Source organism: Lagenorhynchus albirostris, chromosome 8 (assembly GCF_949774975.1).
Source record: "Lagenorhynchus albirostris chromosome 8, mLagAlb1.1, whole genome shotgun sequence".
Lineage (NCBI taxonomy): Eukaryota > Metazoa > Chordata > Mammalia > Artiodactyla > Delphinidae > Lagenorhynchus > Lagenorhynchus albirostris.
The window spans coordinates 13,871,303-13,889,754 of NC_083102.1; the positions used below are offsets into that span (position 1 = coordinate 13,871,303).

Consider the following 18,452-nt stretch of genomic DNA (forward strand, 5'->3'; position numbering starts at 1 on the left):
ACGTGACATAGGGTGCAACAGGCTGAGTCCTTAGGGGCCTTTCAGTTCCCAGAGTTCTGGATCTATGGAAGTAGGCCAGCAAACCTCCCACGTGTTGATGACAGAGACACTTGACTGCATTAAAGTAAACCATCTCTATGTGGCTCTTCAACCTCATCTAAATAGTACACAAGCACGATGGTGAAGCGCGCTTACGTGAGAAGTTTTCACACCTTAGTCAGTTCCGGAGCACACGCTCTCCTCCTGGAATGGAATCTTAAATGAGCCTAAAAAAAATGTCTGAACGATCCTACTGTTATCTTTACTGATGCCACATGTTTTTCCGTATGTATCCCAAAGTCCTCAGCTTCCTCATTGCCTGGTGACAAGGTGTTATTAGTTCATACGTGCTGGGTAGTTAAATAAAACATGGTGCTAGGAACCTCCAAGTTGGAGGCATATGAGACACATCTACCTCCTGTGGGCGTGAACTTTGGGTCTAAGTGCCGGGTCCTTTATGCTAAAATCTTCTTTATATTTGCTAAATTGATTTTTTTTTTTTAAGTGCAGAGACCTAAGGTACCCTGGGAGATAGACTGCTTTAGATTCTGATACTTACAAAGATGTTCTTAGAATACTCTGTTGCTGCTAGGTATAAGAAGGTGCTGTAGGTACCAAACAAGAGTATTCAGCGTGACACTAGCCTATGATCAAGCAGAAGAATGGAGCAGAGAAGTCAGAAATACATATAGGAACCAGTAAATGATAAAAATGACATTTTAAATCAATTGGGAAAGGATGCATTTCCAGAAGGAACGCCACCATCTGGAAACAATGAGGGTGGATCCCTACTTCCATCCTTACCCTCAAATAAATACCTGGTGGATCAAATATCTAAATTTTTAAATGAAATAAAAAATACTAGAAAAAAATGGAAGTTTAAAAATATATATCCTTAGTGGAGAAAGCCTTACTGGGTAAGATACAAAATGTAGACACCATTAAAATAGGTTAAATTCAACAATACAAAAACAAATGTTTTCTGATTGGAAGAGATACACAATAAACAAAGTCAAAGACGTGATAAAAAGGAGAGAATGTTTGCAACATATATTAAACATAAAGGGCTATTTTTTTTAACGGTGAATTATTACTGTATATTGACTGAAGCAGGTTGGTAACATTGCAAGTCTTTTAAAAACCCATTTTATTAAAGTATAATACACTTATATACAGAAAAGAATCATATACATTATTGAAAAGTGTACCGATCATGAATTTTCACAAACTGAACACTCCCATCAGCCGCTAAATGAAGAAGCAGAAGATTTCCAGTGACCCAGACCCCTCGTGAAGAGCTATTTTCTTTCATAAATAAAGAGCTTCTACAAATAAATTAGGAAAAGATCAATAACCCAATAGAAAAGTGGCAAAGGATTCTTCAGAAATTTTAAACCTATGAAAAGATGCTCAAACTTTCTCATAATTAGAGAAATGCTAGTTAAAACTACCATCAAATGGTAAAGATTTAAAATTGTGACCACACATTTTCAATGTGTGAGGAAACCAGTTGCCTTCATATGCAACTGGTTTATGGGAGTGTAAATTGCTCCCTAGTGAGAGCAGTTTAGCTATATTTACCAAAATAAAAATGTAGATAATCTTTGACCTGATAATTCCATTTCGAGGAATTTATCCTACAGACATCCTTACACAAGATAGTAATGATGTATACACAAGAATATTCACTGCTGTATTGTTTATAAAAGCAAAAAGCATTCATCAACTGACAACTTCTTTTTAAAATTAGCATACATCCATACAGTGGAATCTTTAAAAAAATAGAACAGCATTTAATAAGAATGAGTGTGTTGAAACGGAACAGTTTCCCCAATATCATTAATGAACAAAGCAAGGTGGAGAACTACATCTATCATATATTATTCATTTGAGTATTCAGAAATTGATAACAGAGTTTGCTTCTGGGGAGAACTGGCTGAGGGTCCGAGGTGGGAGTCCATTTTACTTTTTTTCTGTGTCTTTGTACTTTATGAATTATGTGCAATGTGTATGTTTATCTACTTACAACCTGATGTTCTAATGGGAGTTTATAAGATTATTCAACAAATCTGGCTTGATGAAGGGATGGATACAGGAATCAAATGGAGGGGCATGGGTGATGGATACCAGGAAGCATGGAAGTCAAATTCAACAAGACGGAACTGAGGGTCTACTAGAAATCAAGATGAAAGCGATGCGGGAGGCAAAAAGAAATGGGGATGAGGCTAAATAAAAGAATAACTGCAGAGCTACCACTTACAGCAGAGATGAGATAAGGGGAAAAGGGGCTTTGGATAGGAGCCTTTAGGAGTTGCACGTAAGCTGAACTTAGGCTGCTGTGTATGTATTTCTAAGTAATTCACGGTAACAGCACAATAAACGCTTGTCATCCACTGGCTTACAAAGTCAGTCACGAATTGGAGGGAACATAATCTCTATCCTGTTTACACTCAATCCCAAATGTATGATGATTATGTTGATACTATTCTTTTAGGGTTTGGGAAGGAATATAAATCCAGTTTGGGGCTCAATCTCAGACTGAAGGAGTTAACAAGTAATCATTAATTGAAGGTTATCTAAAGCAGTAAAGCCTTTCTTTCTTCATAATATGTTGCCAGGGGTACATTAGTCCCCCCCTTACCTGCAGTTTTGCTTTCCCTGGTTTCAGTTACCTGTGGTCAACTGTGGTCCAAAAACATTAAGTGGAAAATTCCAGAAATAAACACTTCATAAGTGTTAAAATGTTCTCAGCAGTGTGATAAAACTCCACTCTCCGAGGATGTGAATCATCCCTTTGTCCAGCATAGCCCACCCATTTGTCACTTAGGAGCCAAATCAGTTTCCAGATCGACTGTCGTGGTATCTCAGGGCTTGTGTTAAAGTAGCCCTTATTTTACTTAATAACAGCCCTACGGTACAAGAGTAATGATGCTGACAATTTGGATATGCCAAAGAGAAGCTATAAAGTGTTTTCTTTCCGTGAAAAGGTGGAAGTTCTCCACTGAATAAGGAAAGAAAATAATCATGTGCGGAGGTTGCCAAGATCTACAGTAAGAACACATCTTCCGTCCATGAAATTGTGAAGAAGGAAAAAGAAATTTCTGCTAGTTTTGCTGCCACACCACAAACCGTAAAAGATACGGCCACAGTGCCTGATAAGTGCTTATTTAAGATGGAAAGGCATTAAATTTGTACAGTAAGGTATTCTGAGAGAGAGAGAGACCACATTCACATAACTTTTATTACAATATATTGTTATAATTGTTCCATTACTGTTGTTGTTAATCCTTACTGTGCCTAATTTATAAATTAAACTTTATCATTGGTATGCATATACAGGAAAAGCATGATTCACATAGGGTTCAATACTATCTGCGGTTTCGGGCATCCACTGGGGGTCTTGGGACGTACCCCTCGAGGGTAAGGGAGGGGGCTTCTGAGCTAACGTGCAGAGCGTTCTAATCATGAATTGTGAAGAAAAGTTGTATAGGTGTGCATGCCAGCCCTCCTGCTTTACAGTCAAGTTCAAAGGAGCCAGAGACAATGTGCATATTTTTATTTGCACAGGGCCTGGCAAAGAAGGCAGCATAATTAGACACTGGGTGAAGACACTGGATTCTCAGTGGTGGTCATGGTGATGGTAACAAACATTGGTGCTGTCAACCCCTCTCAGCAGAAGGCTTCTCCAGCACTACCTTCCTCAAAGCAGGAAAGAGAAAAGGGGAAGAAGCAGGTTTCCAGTTTGGGGACCGAAACTCTGACTGAGTTGCTATGGTGACAACAGATAATAAGCATAAATAATCATCAGGTTTGGTTTTCAGGTACAGAGTAAAGAGAAGACCCTCTCTGCCCATATTTTCTCCCAACGTATAGTACTGCCCTGTCATCTAAGGACACATGCATCTCTGTATGGCATCAACTGCATGGGGTTTCACTTGTCAAATGATGAATCAATCTACTATTTCAATTTTAAGGGGACCAATATGGGATCAATGATGTTTCCTAATGACAGAAGGAGTCTAAAAGTGAAGACAATTCAAACCAAATCATTTCCTAAAAGAAGGATCTTTCATTGATCATGGTTCATCCTTGCCATTCCCAGTCAGTGAAACCATTTTGTTCAAATTTAAGCAGTAACAAAATCATTTTTAGGGCTAGAAAGGACCTTAAATATAGACTAGTTCAACCCTTTCATCTGAAGAGGTGAGCATACTGAGTCTCACCCAGGTTACAGAGCTCAGACAGGACTTCACCCCACCACCGCAGTGCCTCTCCATCCAGCAGTGGACACATTGAAAAAGAAGTTAGCATTTTAAGTAAGGCTCATCATTTTTTCTAAGGCAGAAAAAGTTGATAGCTTTGTATGAAGAAACTATGCCATCACCTTTCATTGTTTTCCCTTTTTACCAGAGTTGATACTGCGATTTCTCTCTCTACAACCTCACTTGAAACCATTCTCTATGATTTAAGTTTTCTTGAAACGAAAAGGGTACCTTGTGTTATTTAGAGTTGGGGGTGAAAGTTGATTGGACATCCTGTTGTCAAGGAAATCAGTTGTTTCTCTCTCTCTCTCTCTCTCTCTCTCTCTCTCTCTCTCTCTCACTCACACACACACACACACACACACACACACACACACACACACACACCACCACCACCACCACCACCACCACCACCACCACCACCACCACCACCACCACCACCACCACCACCACCACCACCACCACACAATCCACCAGTTAATACAGTGCAATTTAAACTCTTCATCTGACATTTAAAAATTATTTAAAAATACCCAAGGGCTGTACTCTGAAAATCTGTACAGAAGTACTCCAGGGAGGTAATTCCTAGAACTCAAACTCAGGAAGGCCTTTATCTAATTCTGGGGAAGCCACCGTCCTTCTGAGTCAGTGCTATGTCTCAGAAATGTATGAGACAGTCTCCAAGGTCAATGTCAAGTCAACTGCAGAATGAGACTGTTGAAAAGATAAGTTCTTGAGTACCTCTTATGCTTAAAGCAGGAAGCTATGAACTAAAAAAAAAGTAAGTAAAGACCGAGCTAAAAAGGGTCTTAGAGAGTGAGGTGGAGTTCCCTATTACTAAAAATACGCACCATCTCCCCACTCTTCCTTTAGAGGAATACATCTCCCTGCTCCATCAGTGTCAGGCTTGGCCAAGTAACTTGCTTTGGCCTCACTGCACGCGGAGCGTGCTTTCTGCCTTGACTTTGGGTTTGGCCAATAGAATGTTAGCAGAAACTTAAAATGTTCCTGCATTTGGGGGCTTGCTCTCTTGACCCTTTGCCTTCACCGTGAGAAGAGCCTGCCCTGGCTTGCCTGCCATTCCAAGGAGGATGAAACAAGTGTGTGGAGCACAGCTGCCCCAGCTGGGCCTGGCCTAGATGAGCCACCTCCCTAGCTGAACCTGCAGAAGCACCAGGAAGCCCAGCGGAGCTTCCCAGCCAGGCGAGCTTAGATCAGCCAATTCCAGCCAACCCTTAGGCACATGATCAATAATAACTTATTGTGTTTAAATCACTGCATTTTGGAGTAGTTTGTTATCCAGGAATAACAAACTAATCAGAGACCATCCAGTAGAATATCTTCATGTACTACCTTTGCAGTGTTACATAGTAAATTAAAGAGTGATAGCAAACTAAGGAGAACTTGGCCAAAACCATGGATCTCCTGGCATCTCCACAAAGAATACAAGTGAATCCCTTTTGAAAATCAACACTGGGGGAGCAAGCGTCATGTCGTGTGGATAGAAGGGCTCACAAACCACTGGACCCCGTTAGGATATACAGTAGGGACACCACAGAATTTCGCTGCACCTAAAAAAGTTATCAGAGACCTGAAAATCTGGAAAAGAACTACCAAAAATCATCCATCCAGTAGCTGAGGGAAAATGTCTAGGACTCCAGTGTGGAAGGATGTGTGCTGAGAATCAACGTGATTCAAGTCTGTTCAGTCTTGAATAGGGCAAATGGTCTGATCATGGGTTTGTTTGTCAGATTCTCGAATTTTCTTTTTAAAGAAGCATACTCTGAAGCATAAAGGGGGAAAATACTGGAAACATCAGGGGAAGGCCTATATTCCTTTATGTGGCTGAGAATTAGGGTGACCACGTGACCCAGTATATCCAGGTCAGTCTTTGTTAGTTTCTGCCGTTGTCCTGGGGTAATTGGGAATCGCATCCCCTTTAACTTTCAGATGTGTACTGTGTCGGATAACAGATTATATGGCCATATAGCTGACAGCATATTTTACAGGTCCAAGTAAGGTTTAGATAAGTTCGTGGGGAAAGACTTGCCATGGGTTGTCAAGGCAAATTAGACTGAGGTGTGGAGGGCCATTGTGTCCTTTGCAGCACACCTTTGGCACAGCAGTGAGAGATGGGCAGGGCACCCAGGGCCTGACTCAGATGGTCAGGGTTTAGAGGCTGGGAAGTGGTGCTCTTCAGGCTAGCACCGTGCACACTGGGGACCCCTGGGGTCTTCTCTAGGAGCCCTGTCTATACTGCTGGGCACTCGCTTTGTGGATCCTCAAAAGTTATAAACACACGCCACATTCCCATTCTTGTCCTTCCTTCCATATCAATTTAACACACACAAATCAAAATATATGGTAGAAGAATGGAGTTTCCCTCTTACCCACTCAGAGGTCCGTATTGCTTTCTGAGCTCCATCTGGCTTTCCCAGAAACCCTGCAGCAAACAGAGCACTGTAGTAAGAATCAGATGAAACAATATTTCAAATATTCAAACTTATTCAGAAAGAAAGTCTGGAATAGTGAGAACACAGTTACATAAACAATAAAAAAGAATTGAAGTTATATTGTTTTCAAGTATTTTGGAGTATTAGAATAAACTAGTTGCGTGATGGGCTTTCCGGGTGGCGCAGTGGTTGAGAGTTCGCCTGCCGATGCAGGGGACACGGGTTCGTGCTCCGGTCTGGGAAGATCCCACATGCCGCGGAGCGGCTGGGCCCGTGAGCCATGGCCGCTGAGACTGCGCGTCCGGAGCCTGTGCTCCACAACGGGAGAGGCCACAACAGTGAGAGGCCCGCGTACAGCAAAACAAAACAAAACAAAACAAAACAAAACAAAAAACACTAGTGGCGTGAAAAAACAATACTGCCAAGAGAAAGTCTCAGTCAGCTCTGCTTTAATGGACAGAAGAGATCATCTGTACTTATCCTGTTTTTGTATAATTGCTGCTAAAATATCTGCAAATTTTTTGCTTTCTCAACTATGTTCACATTCTCCTCTGCCATTTGGTTTATATTATTATTATTGGGGGGGCGAAACCTCTTTTCACAGCCACTATATGCATAAACGTCTGCTGAGTGTACCCAAATTATCACAAATTCTGAATTATGATCCAAGTTAAATTTTAACTAAAATCAACGTATTCAAAGCATAAGAACCTTAGAGCGACTTTATATATTAGACACACTTTGGGGTGGGAAAGGAGGATTCCTGGAGATATACATGGGGTGGAGTAGGGGTAGAGGGTCAGAAAATGCTAGACCCATTGTGCTGTAGGGGTGGAGTATGTGTGCAGATATACACAGGGGGATGGTGTGGGTGAAGGCTTGGAGATGGCTGGATCCATCGTGTTGTGGGAAAGAAGTAAACATGAAAATATTCTCAGGTTGGGATGGAGCCAGTGGACAGGAAAACGCTCTAGACTTGTGCTGTGGGAATGGAGTGGTCAGGCAGATATACGACGTGTGGGTGAGAGTAGAGAGTTGGGGGGTAGAAGAGGTGGATGCTCTTAATGGAAATCCGTCCCAGGCTCATTAAATCTAGCTACGCCGTCTAAGCTTGCCATCTATCAAAGAAAGCTCATGTGACTATAGAAACGGTCAGTGAAATAACTGTGTTCTAGCAAGAACTTGGCAGTGTTTGCAGCTACAAGGATGACGAGCAGAAAGGGAGCATATGTGGAAATTATCCAGAGGCAGGGCACAGTGTTCTTGTCACATCGACGGGGATACAGCTTTCCTCAAAATGCTGAGACTAAGTTAATTACTTGACTGAAGGCAACTGATCATTTCCCCCCAGAAATATGTGACATTTATTTGCTTTAATTTCCTATCTGGTCTGTTGTTCTGTTTTGGTACTTAGAAATGTCTTCACACTTGCTCCAAGGAGCTCATGGGGAGCCTTGATGAGATGCTGTTTGTGGGCTGAAAGTTGTGGCCTGGCCACCCCTGAGCTAGAGAGGAGAGAAGGAGGTGTTTAAAAAGAACGCTGGGAAGAGAGAAACAGCAATGAAGAGTGGAAAGGGGTGTTGGACTGAGAAAGGGACAGAAAGGAACAGAAGAGAAACTGAGATGGGAAGGAAAAAGGACAGAAATAGTCTATGTTATTTTCTATCTAACGCCAAGGGCCAGCCTTTCCGGGGGCAGGGGTGGGGAAATCCTAAAGAGATCTTCAGGGGATATTATCAGGATTGGCCCCAATTTCATACTTCCTGCCTTTGTTTGGCTTAGTGGCTCTTCACATGCAGGATCTGTAGGCTCCTGATGTCGGGTCTGGTGGCAGCACCCCCAGGAGTTAGCAGAATAAATCATCTGGCTTCTGAGAAAACCCAACGTGAGAAAAAAAAATAACCTCCGAAGATAGAGTCCTGGGCCCCTATCTCCAAATGCCCTCTGGCATTTCCACTTCCATGTTACTTTGGCAAATCAAAGGTACCTCCTTAAACCAGCCAACCTCCCGACCTTTGATTTTTGTCAACTCACAGCCATTCTCCCTTGAATCCTCCACACCTAATTCGCCACAAGAGTTACTAATTTTGCCCCCGCTGTTCTTCTCTTTCACTCTCATCTCCACCCGGGCCAAGCCCTCACCACTTCACATCCAGACAGACCTCAACAGCAGTTGGATTCTACAGACCTGACCTAAATCCTCCCCCTTGCAGAGAAATCTTCCTCTTTGGTGTCCCCTCCCCACTTCTATGCACCAGTGATGGGACACGCACAGTTCTTCACTTGCCTTTCTGGACTGTCAGTGATCTAGCCTGTCTCTCTGTCTCTCTGTCTCTCTGTCTCTCTGTCTCTCTGTCTCTCTGTCTCTCTCTCTCTCTCTCTCTCTCTCACACACACACACACAGTGGTGTTCCCTGGCACTCCCCAATCTCCTCTTTCTAGTCCAGGCTGCTTCCCAAGCTGTGCCCTCTTTCTCACATGGTGCAATCACACACGTCATTGCTCCCCACCTGGTGTGTGTGTCCTTGTCTTTGTGTCTATCGCTCCTGTAGATTCCCTCCTCCAGGAAGTCCTCCAGGATGACTCTAGCCCTGACGGAACTCTCTCTCCTCTGAAGGACAACCGCAGCTACCATCTCTACCACCCAGGCTAGCGCTAGGGCATGGGCAACTTCTACTTCTTCCACATTCCAGGGCCTGGCACACCTTAGACACTCATTAATTGGGTTTTTGGATGAATGAATGGATACCAGGACTCAGTATGTATTGACGAGTGATCAGTGAGGAATCATTCTCATCACATAAGAATTGATGCAAGCAGAGGAAGGCTCATTCTGTGGCGCCTTCGCACATAGACCTCCCTGGGTGTGGGCGACCTAGACGAGAGCAATGCTTTGTGGGTAAAGCTGCACTGGGCTCAGAGCATCTTATGCCGAAAGACAGTGGAAGGCAGCCCTTACCTGGCGGAAAAATGTCAAGTTTCCAATAAAAGGAGAAGCCTTGGGATGTCTGATGCCCAACTTCTCTAGTCTTGAAAATGCTGATGTGGAGTACCTGAAGGGAAAAGCACGTTTTAAAAACCAAGACACAGGTTTGCAGTCACACTTCTGGCCCTGTTAGAAATCAGAATTATTGAGTTCACTAGAAGTAAGGGTAGCGAAAGTTTCCAGTTGACAGCATCTAAGGACTGAAGAGGTGGAGGCCTAGGGGTGAGGGAGTGGCATGAATAGAGCTCAGTAAACTCCTCCCGATAACAGGCTTGAGATCAAGTCATCCTCAGATCTCTTGGCTGGAAGTCCGCTTAGAGATGATGTAGCCCAAATGACCCTTCCCCACCTACAATTTCCATCAGTAACTTTTTTTTTTTTTTTTTTGGCGATACGCGGGCCTCTCACTGTTGTGGCCTCTCCCATTGCGGAGCACAGGCTCCGGACGCGCAGGCTCAGTGGCCATGGCTCACGGGCCCAGCCACTCCGCGGCATGTGGGATCTTCCCGGACCGGGACACGAACCCGTGTCCCCTGCATCGGCAGGCAGACTCTCAACCACTGCGCCACCAAGGAAGCCCTCCATCAGTAACTTTTTTTAAAATTTAATTTATTTATTTAATTTAGGCTGCGCCGAGTCTTAGTTGAGGTGTGCGGGATCTTCCTTGCGGCATGCGAACTCTTAGTTGAGGCATGTGTGCGGGATCTAGTTCCCCCACCAGGGATCGAACCTGGGCCCCCTGCATTGGGAGCGCGGAGTCTTACCCACTGGACCACCAGGGAAGTCCCAGTAAAAATTTTTTTTAAACTGCACCTTGGGAATTCCCTGGCAGTCCAGTGATTAGGACTCTGCAATTTTATTGCCTAGGGTCCGGGTTCGATCCCTGGTTGGGGAACTAAGATCCCACAAGCCGTGCAGCGTGGGCATCCCCCCACCAAAAAAAAAAAAACAACCAAACTGCACCTCTCCCCACTTCAGCTGCTCGGCCTTTAAATCTACCACGAACAATTGTCTTACAAGGCAAAGCAAAAAAAGTAACAATGGCAAAAATCAGTTCTCTGTGCAAATATGTGGTTTTCCTTGGTCAAAACTGACCCCTGGACATATCCCTCATCCCATTCCATGGCCTAATAGAGAAAAATAAAAAATAGGGATGGAAGGGACACACCATGGAGACAAGACCTCATCACCAAGCACTTACAAACTCCTTATGTCTGTTTTCATGGCCTGAAACCATATGGGAAGCATATTTTCCTTACCCCAAATCAGGAAACGTGGCCCGACAGATTTCTGTGCCACTTTCCAGGAGAAAGCGGCAGTCTGAGGAGTGCAGTGTGGCTGTCAAAACACTGGAATTACTAGGATATTTCAACAGTTTATGGGAACAGAGGGATAACATAGTGAAAGTCAGAATTGGCTTAGAAAAACCTGGACATATGGCTGTAATCCCTAATCAGCCAGCCAATTAGGTCAAAAGTTCAGTTAGTTCAGAAAAATTAATGAGTCAGACTGGGTGTTTAGCATCATGCAAAGATTAGCCAAATCTCAATTTAAGAGCAAGGAAAAATATGGAGAATATTCATATAGCCAGACTTCAAAGGAGTACTGGCAGTTAAAAAACCCCACTGCTCTAAGACTCATGTATCATTAGAAAGATGGAATGTTTGCTGTAGACTCGGACCTTCCCCTTTGCTGCCTGCTGTCCAATAAGGAGCACTTAAAATAAGAACATTGCAATGAATACTCAAATAATCAGGGAAATGACAACAGGTTAACTGTTTTGTGTTATTCTGAGCAAAGCATCTACCTTTAAAGTGGCTACAGGGAGAGCCAAGCCAGGGCAGAAAGGGAAAGCGGGCTCTCCTCCCAGTTTTCCCGAGCAAGGTTTCCACCATATTAGCTGCATTATTGGGTTTGAATGAATCCCCAGGACATCACATTTAAGTCCACGTTCAAGTGTAATTACAAACCACACTCAAGGGCCATGTGTGAATTACATGGATTAGTCATGCCAACATTCCTCTTCATTAGTGTGTATGCCAAAGGTTGACAGCAGAGTGTGTAAAAGTGACTCAAGTAGACTATGATGTTTTAAATAACCCCCTTCACGTGTAAGAGGAAAGACCAGAGGAGACTTACCAGTCCACTTAACACTCCCTTCAACATCCTCAAATCTGGTTTCTAGTTCATTTTTTCATCAGTTTTTGTGAGTTATTTTCTAAATGTAATCTCTAATGGGTAGAAAGAAATATGTCGATCTTGGGCCACGTAATTACATCTTAATTTTGTAATTAGATGTCTTGATTGTCTAATTAAAGGACAAGAAGTCTGTGCCTAATTACACATGCTAATTATCATGCAAGCCCATGCCCTAATTATGTAACTCCACTTACAAAAATACCACTGTGTGTCTCTGCACAAAATTCAGACATTTCCAAGCATATGGCATCAGCAGAGAATGTTCTGGACACAACCATAAACTTCAGTTTGCAGCCTGGAGTCAAGTATAGAACTTAAGCATCTTCAGCTAGGAATTGGCCAAATGTTGCCATCAGTAACTAGAGACCTTGAACTAAAATCTGCAGGGAGAGATCACTGTCTCCAGACTTCTGAGCAAAATTGCAAAGTGGGTTCCATTTGCTCCCACTTCCTTCTCTGCATCCATGTTTCATATTCTCTGGTCCCAGGCTCTGCTCTGTCTCAACAGGCTCCTAAACCAGAATCCACGGACTTAAGGAGTTAGGGGTTGAATTGTGTCAACCCCCCCGCCGCACCCCTGTAAAATAAGTTGAAGTCCTAACTCCCAGTATCTCAGAATATTACCTTATTTGGAGATAGGGTGGCTGCAAATGTAATTAAAGATGAGGTCATACTGAAGTAGAGTGGACCCCTAATCCATTACGGCTGGTGTCCTCATAAGAGGATGCCATGTGAAACATGGAGACACAGGGAGAATGCCATGTGATGACAGAGGCAGAGATTGGAGTTACATGGCTGCAAGTCAGGAAACGCCAAAGATTGTCAGTAAACCACTGGAAGCTAGGAAGAGACAAGGAAGGATTGTTCCCTACAGATTTCAGTGGGAACATCGTCCTGCAAAAACCTTGATTTCAGACTTCTGCCTTCCAGAACTGTGAGACAACAAACTCTGGTATTTTCAGCCCAGTTTGTGTTACTTTGTTATGGCAGCTCTAGGAAACTGGTACACCAGGAATACCCATGAATGAGTTTTAGAGAGTCAATGAAAAGATAATTTTTTTAAATGTCTCCTGTTACCCTAAAAATTGTCATTGTGGGGAGCTTCCCTGGTGGCACAGTGGTTAAGAATCCGCCTGCCAATGCAGGGGACACGGGTTTGAGCCCCGGGCCGGGAGGATCCCACGTGCCGTGGAGCAGCTGAGCCCATGCGCTGCAACTGCTGAGCCTGCGCTCTAGAGTCCGTGTGCCTGGAGCCTGTGCCCCGCAGCAGGAGAGGCCACCGCAGTGAGAAACCCACGCATGACAACAAAGAATAGCCCCTGCTCACCGCAACTGGAGAAAGCCCACGCGCAGCAACGAAGACCCAACACAGCCAAAAATAAATAAATAAATGTATGATTTTTTAAAATTGTCATTGTGAAAGAAATTTTTTATGTCAAATTGGGCCATTAAGTCCTGAGCCATCAAAAACGTGCTGGTGGCCAGGGATGCTAGTAAATCAGGTAATAGGCAGACATCACGCAGCCACCGTTTCTCAGGGCTGGAAACCATCTTGCGATTTTTAGAATAGCTTCTCTTTGATGGGAACTAATGCAAGTGTATTCCACAATTATGAACATGAACATCTATCATTGTTTACATTAAGGATACTTAAGTTGGAAAACGCCAACGGAAAGGATATGTAGTAGGTTCAGACAGCATCCTTTGGTTTCACTTCTACAGCCAAAGTAGTCAGTTATCCCTATAGGATACGAATCCTGCAGTACCGGTGGTGCTCCTTCTACTGTCCATTCTCAAAATAAATGGAACCACATGGGATCATTTTCAACATAAGAAATTCCCCAATACTTTGTCTTCCCCAAGACAAAGCCCTTTCTTGATGCATTCAACAAGAGTGGTCAGCCCATCGCTTAGCCCAAGAAGCCACTCATGATAAATTGGGGGACATTTTGATAAATTGTGTATTAAAGAGATGAGCTGATTGAGGTTGGAGCCAAAGTAGAAAAGAGTCAAACAATGACTTGTCCTCCAAGAGTCCCTCATTGTGTCTCTTGAGCAGCGGCCATAGAGGAGGAGTTGGTTTCTCTCTTGTGTGCTTCTGGGAACAGCCAGCTCCTCGGCCCATTTATTATGTCTTCACAATCCCTATCAAAGAATGTCTACTTAGTGAGCTGCTTTTGGAAATTTCAGTGGCTATTTATATTTTTGAAATGGTGAAAGATTCTTTTGGCAAGTATCAATTTTCCTGGGATAAAAATCACGGTGTTCCAGGAAGAGGCAAAGCCCGGGCGGTGCGAGGTAACCCACCTGTCCCAACTTTGAAGAAGAGAAGCCCTTTGTCATGGTTACTCTACGCTTGGTGACATGCACGACCATTAAAGGCTTTGCCAGCAATTCCATAAAAGGTTGTGACCACATCAGAAACTTTATTAGACAAGGGCTTACATTTTTGCCTCTTCAAAAGATTTTAAGACATGGGAGCTGAAGATGAGGTATGCTAGCTTTCCAGAAAATGAATCTTGAAATGCTTGACAGAAATTTGAGCAAAAAAATCTAGAAATATTAGGGAGAAAGCCTACCCTCATTTTATTATAACTGTAGTTTTTTCTGAGTATATTTTTTATATATCTGAGATCCTGTTCTCTATAATTTTTTTCTGTTTCTCTATATTTCCACTTTTTCCATTTACCATAAGGAAAAAAATCTCCATGTTATGAATCCTTTATGAATATTATTTTTATGGCTATATATTCCTCTTGTGGACATATCATAATTTACTAAACTATTTTTATTGTTACATATTTAGGGTGTTTTCAGTTTCTTAGTTAATTTAAGTTATGCCACAACAATAAACATCTCTATGCGTCAAGCTTTTCTGGCACTTTACACAGGAAGCTTATCCAGATCTGAAATCCCTGAGTCACTGGTTTTAAACACTGGCGTGCAACGCCAAACTGCTTTCCAGAGAGTTTGTCCCAGTTAGTCTCAGTGTCAGTGTATCCATTTCACCAAACACTCTCATAAAGTTTTTCCAAATTTTGTAGACACATCAGTGTATCTCGATGTCTGCATTTATTTTCATTCCTAGAGAGAGAGAGAACCTTTTTTGCCATCCCTTGTCCTCCAACTTAAAAAATATTTCCCAGCTTTGAAATTACTCTTTCTTTTCCCCCTTTATTCCCACCACAGTTTATCTAGGTGGCAGGCAGAATTGTGCTACACCAATTGGTTAAAAAATTGGTTGGGGGCTTCCCTGGTGGCGCAGTGGTTGAGAGTCCGCCTGCCGATGCAGGGGACACGGGTTCGTGCCCCGGTCCGGGAAGATCTCACATGCCGCGGAGTGGCTGGGCCCGTGAGCCATGGCTGCTGAGCCTGCGCGTCCGGAGCCTGTGCTCCGCAACGGGAGAGGCCACAACAGTGAGAGGCCCCAGTACCGCAAAAAAAAAAAAAAAAAAAAAAAAAAATTAGTTGGGAAATGAGCAGTCATCAATAGGTGACTGTGAGTTGACTCCAAGTACACATTTGGGCAGGGAGAGGAAGATTAGCAGATGAATTCTGAACAGACTTTGTTTAGAAAATAACTAGCTACAGTCTTGTTAGTTGACTTTAAGTTCTGTTTCCTTCCTCCTTGCCCCATTCTTCCCCTACAATGACGATTAAAGAAACTATATAGAAATTGCTTCAGTCATGCCTCAAGACAGGAGTTCTTGGAAACAGTTTCCATATGAGGTCTTCTCAGTTCCCCTTTTAGCACCTCATCTTTCTTTTCACATCCTCATCTTCATGTTCAGTGCCCTCTCTTGACCTTGCTCTCAGGGCTGGAAACCATCTAGTGTACATTCATTCATGTGTCAGTTAGTAGCAGTTAAGTTAGCTCCTAAGATATAACCTGCAAACCAGAAAGTTCATTAACTAATTTATATAAGAGTAGGTGTCCTTTTCCAGGAGCAAGAAACTGATGTATCTACTCAGAGCACCTCCTTTTCAGGTATTTGAGAAGCCAAATCAATCATCAGAGGATGATGTGTTAACCCAGGTTCTACAGTAGGAGGTGGCCCATCAGAACAGATAAGTCATTGGGACCCTGGGAAAAATAATCTTGCCCCACAGCTGAGTGCACCTCTATAAAGGGTTGGCAAAGAGACAGTGTGCTTGCTGCACCACCCCCTCTCTGCCCAATGATTTATAATGCTGCCTCCATCATACACCTCCGTAAGACAGGCGCTTGAGTCTATTCTGATCCATTTGTCTGACTTATGCCAATGCCTCACTATTATAACTCTATTACACCTTTTTATGTAGAGAGTATATGGTATAGAGAAAGTATATCTTACTTTCTCATATTAATTTTAGAATTAGTCTAGTTTGATGAAAAATCCTTTTGGAATTTTTATTGGAATTGCATTAAATTTATAAATTAGTACCAATGTTATTACAACACTGAGTCTTCTCATCTGTGTATATGTTATATCTCTCCATTGATTCATTCTCTATCTTAGTGACATTTTGTAATTTTATGCACAGAGTATCTTTTTGCTGTTTACATATATTGGTTATTTTTATTGCTCATGTGTAGGAACACCATTTGGTTTTTTATGCCCATCTTGTAATCATGAGCCTGCTAAACTTTCTTATTAGTTCTTCTGGTTTACATGTGGATTCTCTTTGATATCTTATGCTGACAATTCTATTTTATGCAAATAATATCAGTTTGTTCTCTTTTTTTTTCTAATCCTTTTGTCTCACTTTTCATTTTCTTTTCTTATCACATTGGCTGTGACCTTGAGTACAGTGTTTAAAAGATACAGTAAGAGAGAACATCTTTTTCTTATTTCTGACTCTATGTGGATATATCTAATGTTTTAAAATTAAGTATAAGATTTTACTGTAGATTTTTAACAGATATCCCTCATTGGGTTAAGGACATTTCTTCCATTCCTAGTTTTCTGGGAAAAGTTTTCCTTGATTAGTCTTTCTATAGGTTTGTCTATTTAATCTTTTCAAAACACCAACTTTTTACTTTTGTTGATCGTTTCTAGTTTTCTCTCTTTTGCTGTTGTCTAGTTCATTATTTTATGCTCATTTTTTATTATGATCTTCCTACTATTTTCTTTGGGTTTACTCTTTGTTTTGTGTGTGGGTGTGTATGTGTTTTCTTTTAGCTTCTTTTTTTAAAAAATAAATTTATTTATTTATTTTTGCTGGGCGCGGGCTTTCTCTAGCTGTGGCGAGCAGGAGCTACTCTTCATGGCAGTGTGTGGGCTTCTCATTACAGTGGTTTCTCTTGTTGTGGAGCACGGGCTCTAGGTGTGCGGGCTTCAGTAGTTGTGGCATGTGGGCTCAGTAGTTATAGCTCGCAGGCTCTAGGGTGCAGGCTCAGTAGTTGTGGCTCATGGGCTTAGTTGCTCCGCAGCATGTAGGATCTTCCTGGGCCAGGGCTTGAACCCATGTCCCCTGCATTGGCAGGCAGATTCTTAACCACTGTGCCACCAGGGAAGTCCCTCCTTTAGCTTCTTAACATTTTGGCTCACTTATTTTCAGTATTATTTTGTTTTTAATAAATGCTTTTAAGGATATAAATCTCCCTCTTATTACCTCTTTAGCTGCATCCCACACATTTTGAAATGTAGTACTTTAGTTGTCTGATAGTTTCATTCTAATAGGAGACTTCTGAATATAAAATGTGCTGTAAGATGCACACAAGCAAAACTCAGTGGGACAGATATTTTGGAGTTGAAAGACTTTCCCATTGCTTTTCAATTCTGTCCATCTCTATCCATGAAATTAAGTAACAGTCGTTTATAATTTGTTCCCAAAGACCCAGAAAAGGAGACTTCTTATAATCTTCACTCCTCTGGGGAAGAAAAGGAGGACTACTGTGCAGTTCTTTCCCCAGTAGGAACCACAAAAACAGTCATTGTAGTTAGTAGTCTGACAACAACTTTGTCACAGCACAAGAAAAATACACTTACATAGACAAAGAGAGGGATATGATTATTATTATAATTTATAATAATTTTTAATCTTTCTTAAGTACCAGGGACGGTGCCAAGAACTTTTTATACATTGTCTTGTATGAGCCTGCCAACAATTATATAGAGGTAGAAATAAATATTCTTCTCATATTACTGATTAGGAAATTAATACTTAAGGAGATTAATTAGTGTGCCCAAGGTGGCAGTGCTGCTAAGTGATTGAGTCAGAGTTGTCACATTTCAAACAGGTGCTGTATGAACGCCACTAACCTGTTTCTTTCTGTCCTCTAAGCTAAGATGTTGTTGGTAAGCCACTGCATGAGAACATGGCAGAGAATATACTGAGAACAAAGGCAGGTTTCTTAGAAACCAAAGGTATAGTAATAACAGATACTAATTAGCTGATGACCATGATGAGAGAGGAAGAGAGCCTTTGTCTTTCTAAAGCCAAGGGCTTCACTTCTGCTTTTACTCAGAATTCTCAACTGTTTCTTCTTTCTGTTGCATCAATTTCTCCCTCTCTACTGGATCACTGCTA

General features: G+C 42.2%; 1 protein-coding gene across 2 annotated transcripts in view; it reads right to left on the reverse strand.

Annotated features, from left to right (window-relative positions):
• Positions 1-18,452, reverse strand: part of TBXAS1 (thromboxane A synthase 1) — a 150,679-nt gene that overhangs the window by 105,347 nt on the left and 26,880 nt on the right. For both annotated transcript variants that reach the window (XM_060156550.1, XM_060156551.1), the window contains exons 2-3: positions 9,714-9,807; positions 6,692-6,744 (exon numbers count right to left, since the gene is read on the reverse strand). In XM_060156550.1, the coding sequence (XP_060012533.1) occupies positions 6,692-6,744; positions 9,714-9,807 (147 nt within the window). The remainder of the gene's footprint in view (positions 1-6,691; positions 6,745-9,713; positions 9,808-18,452) is intronic.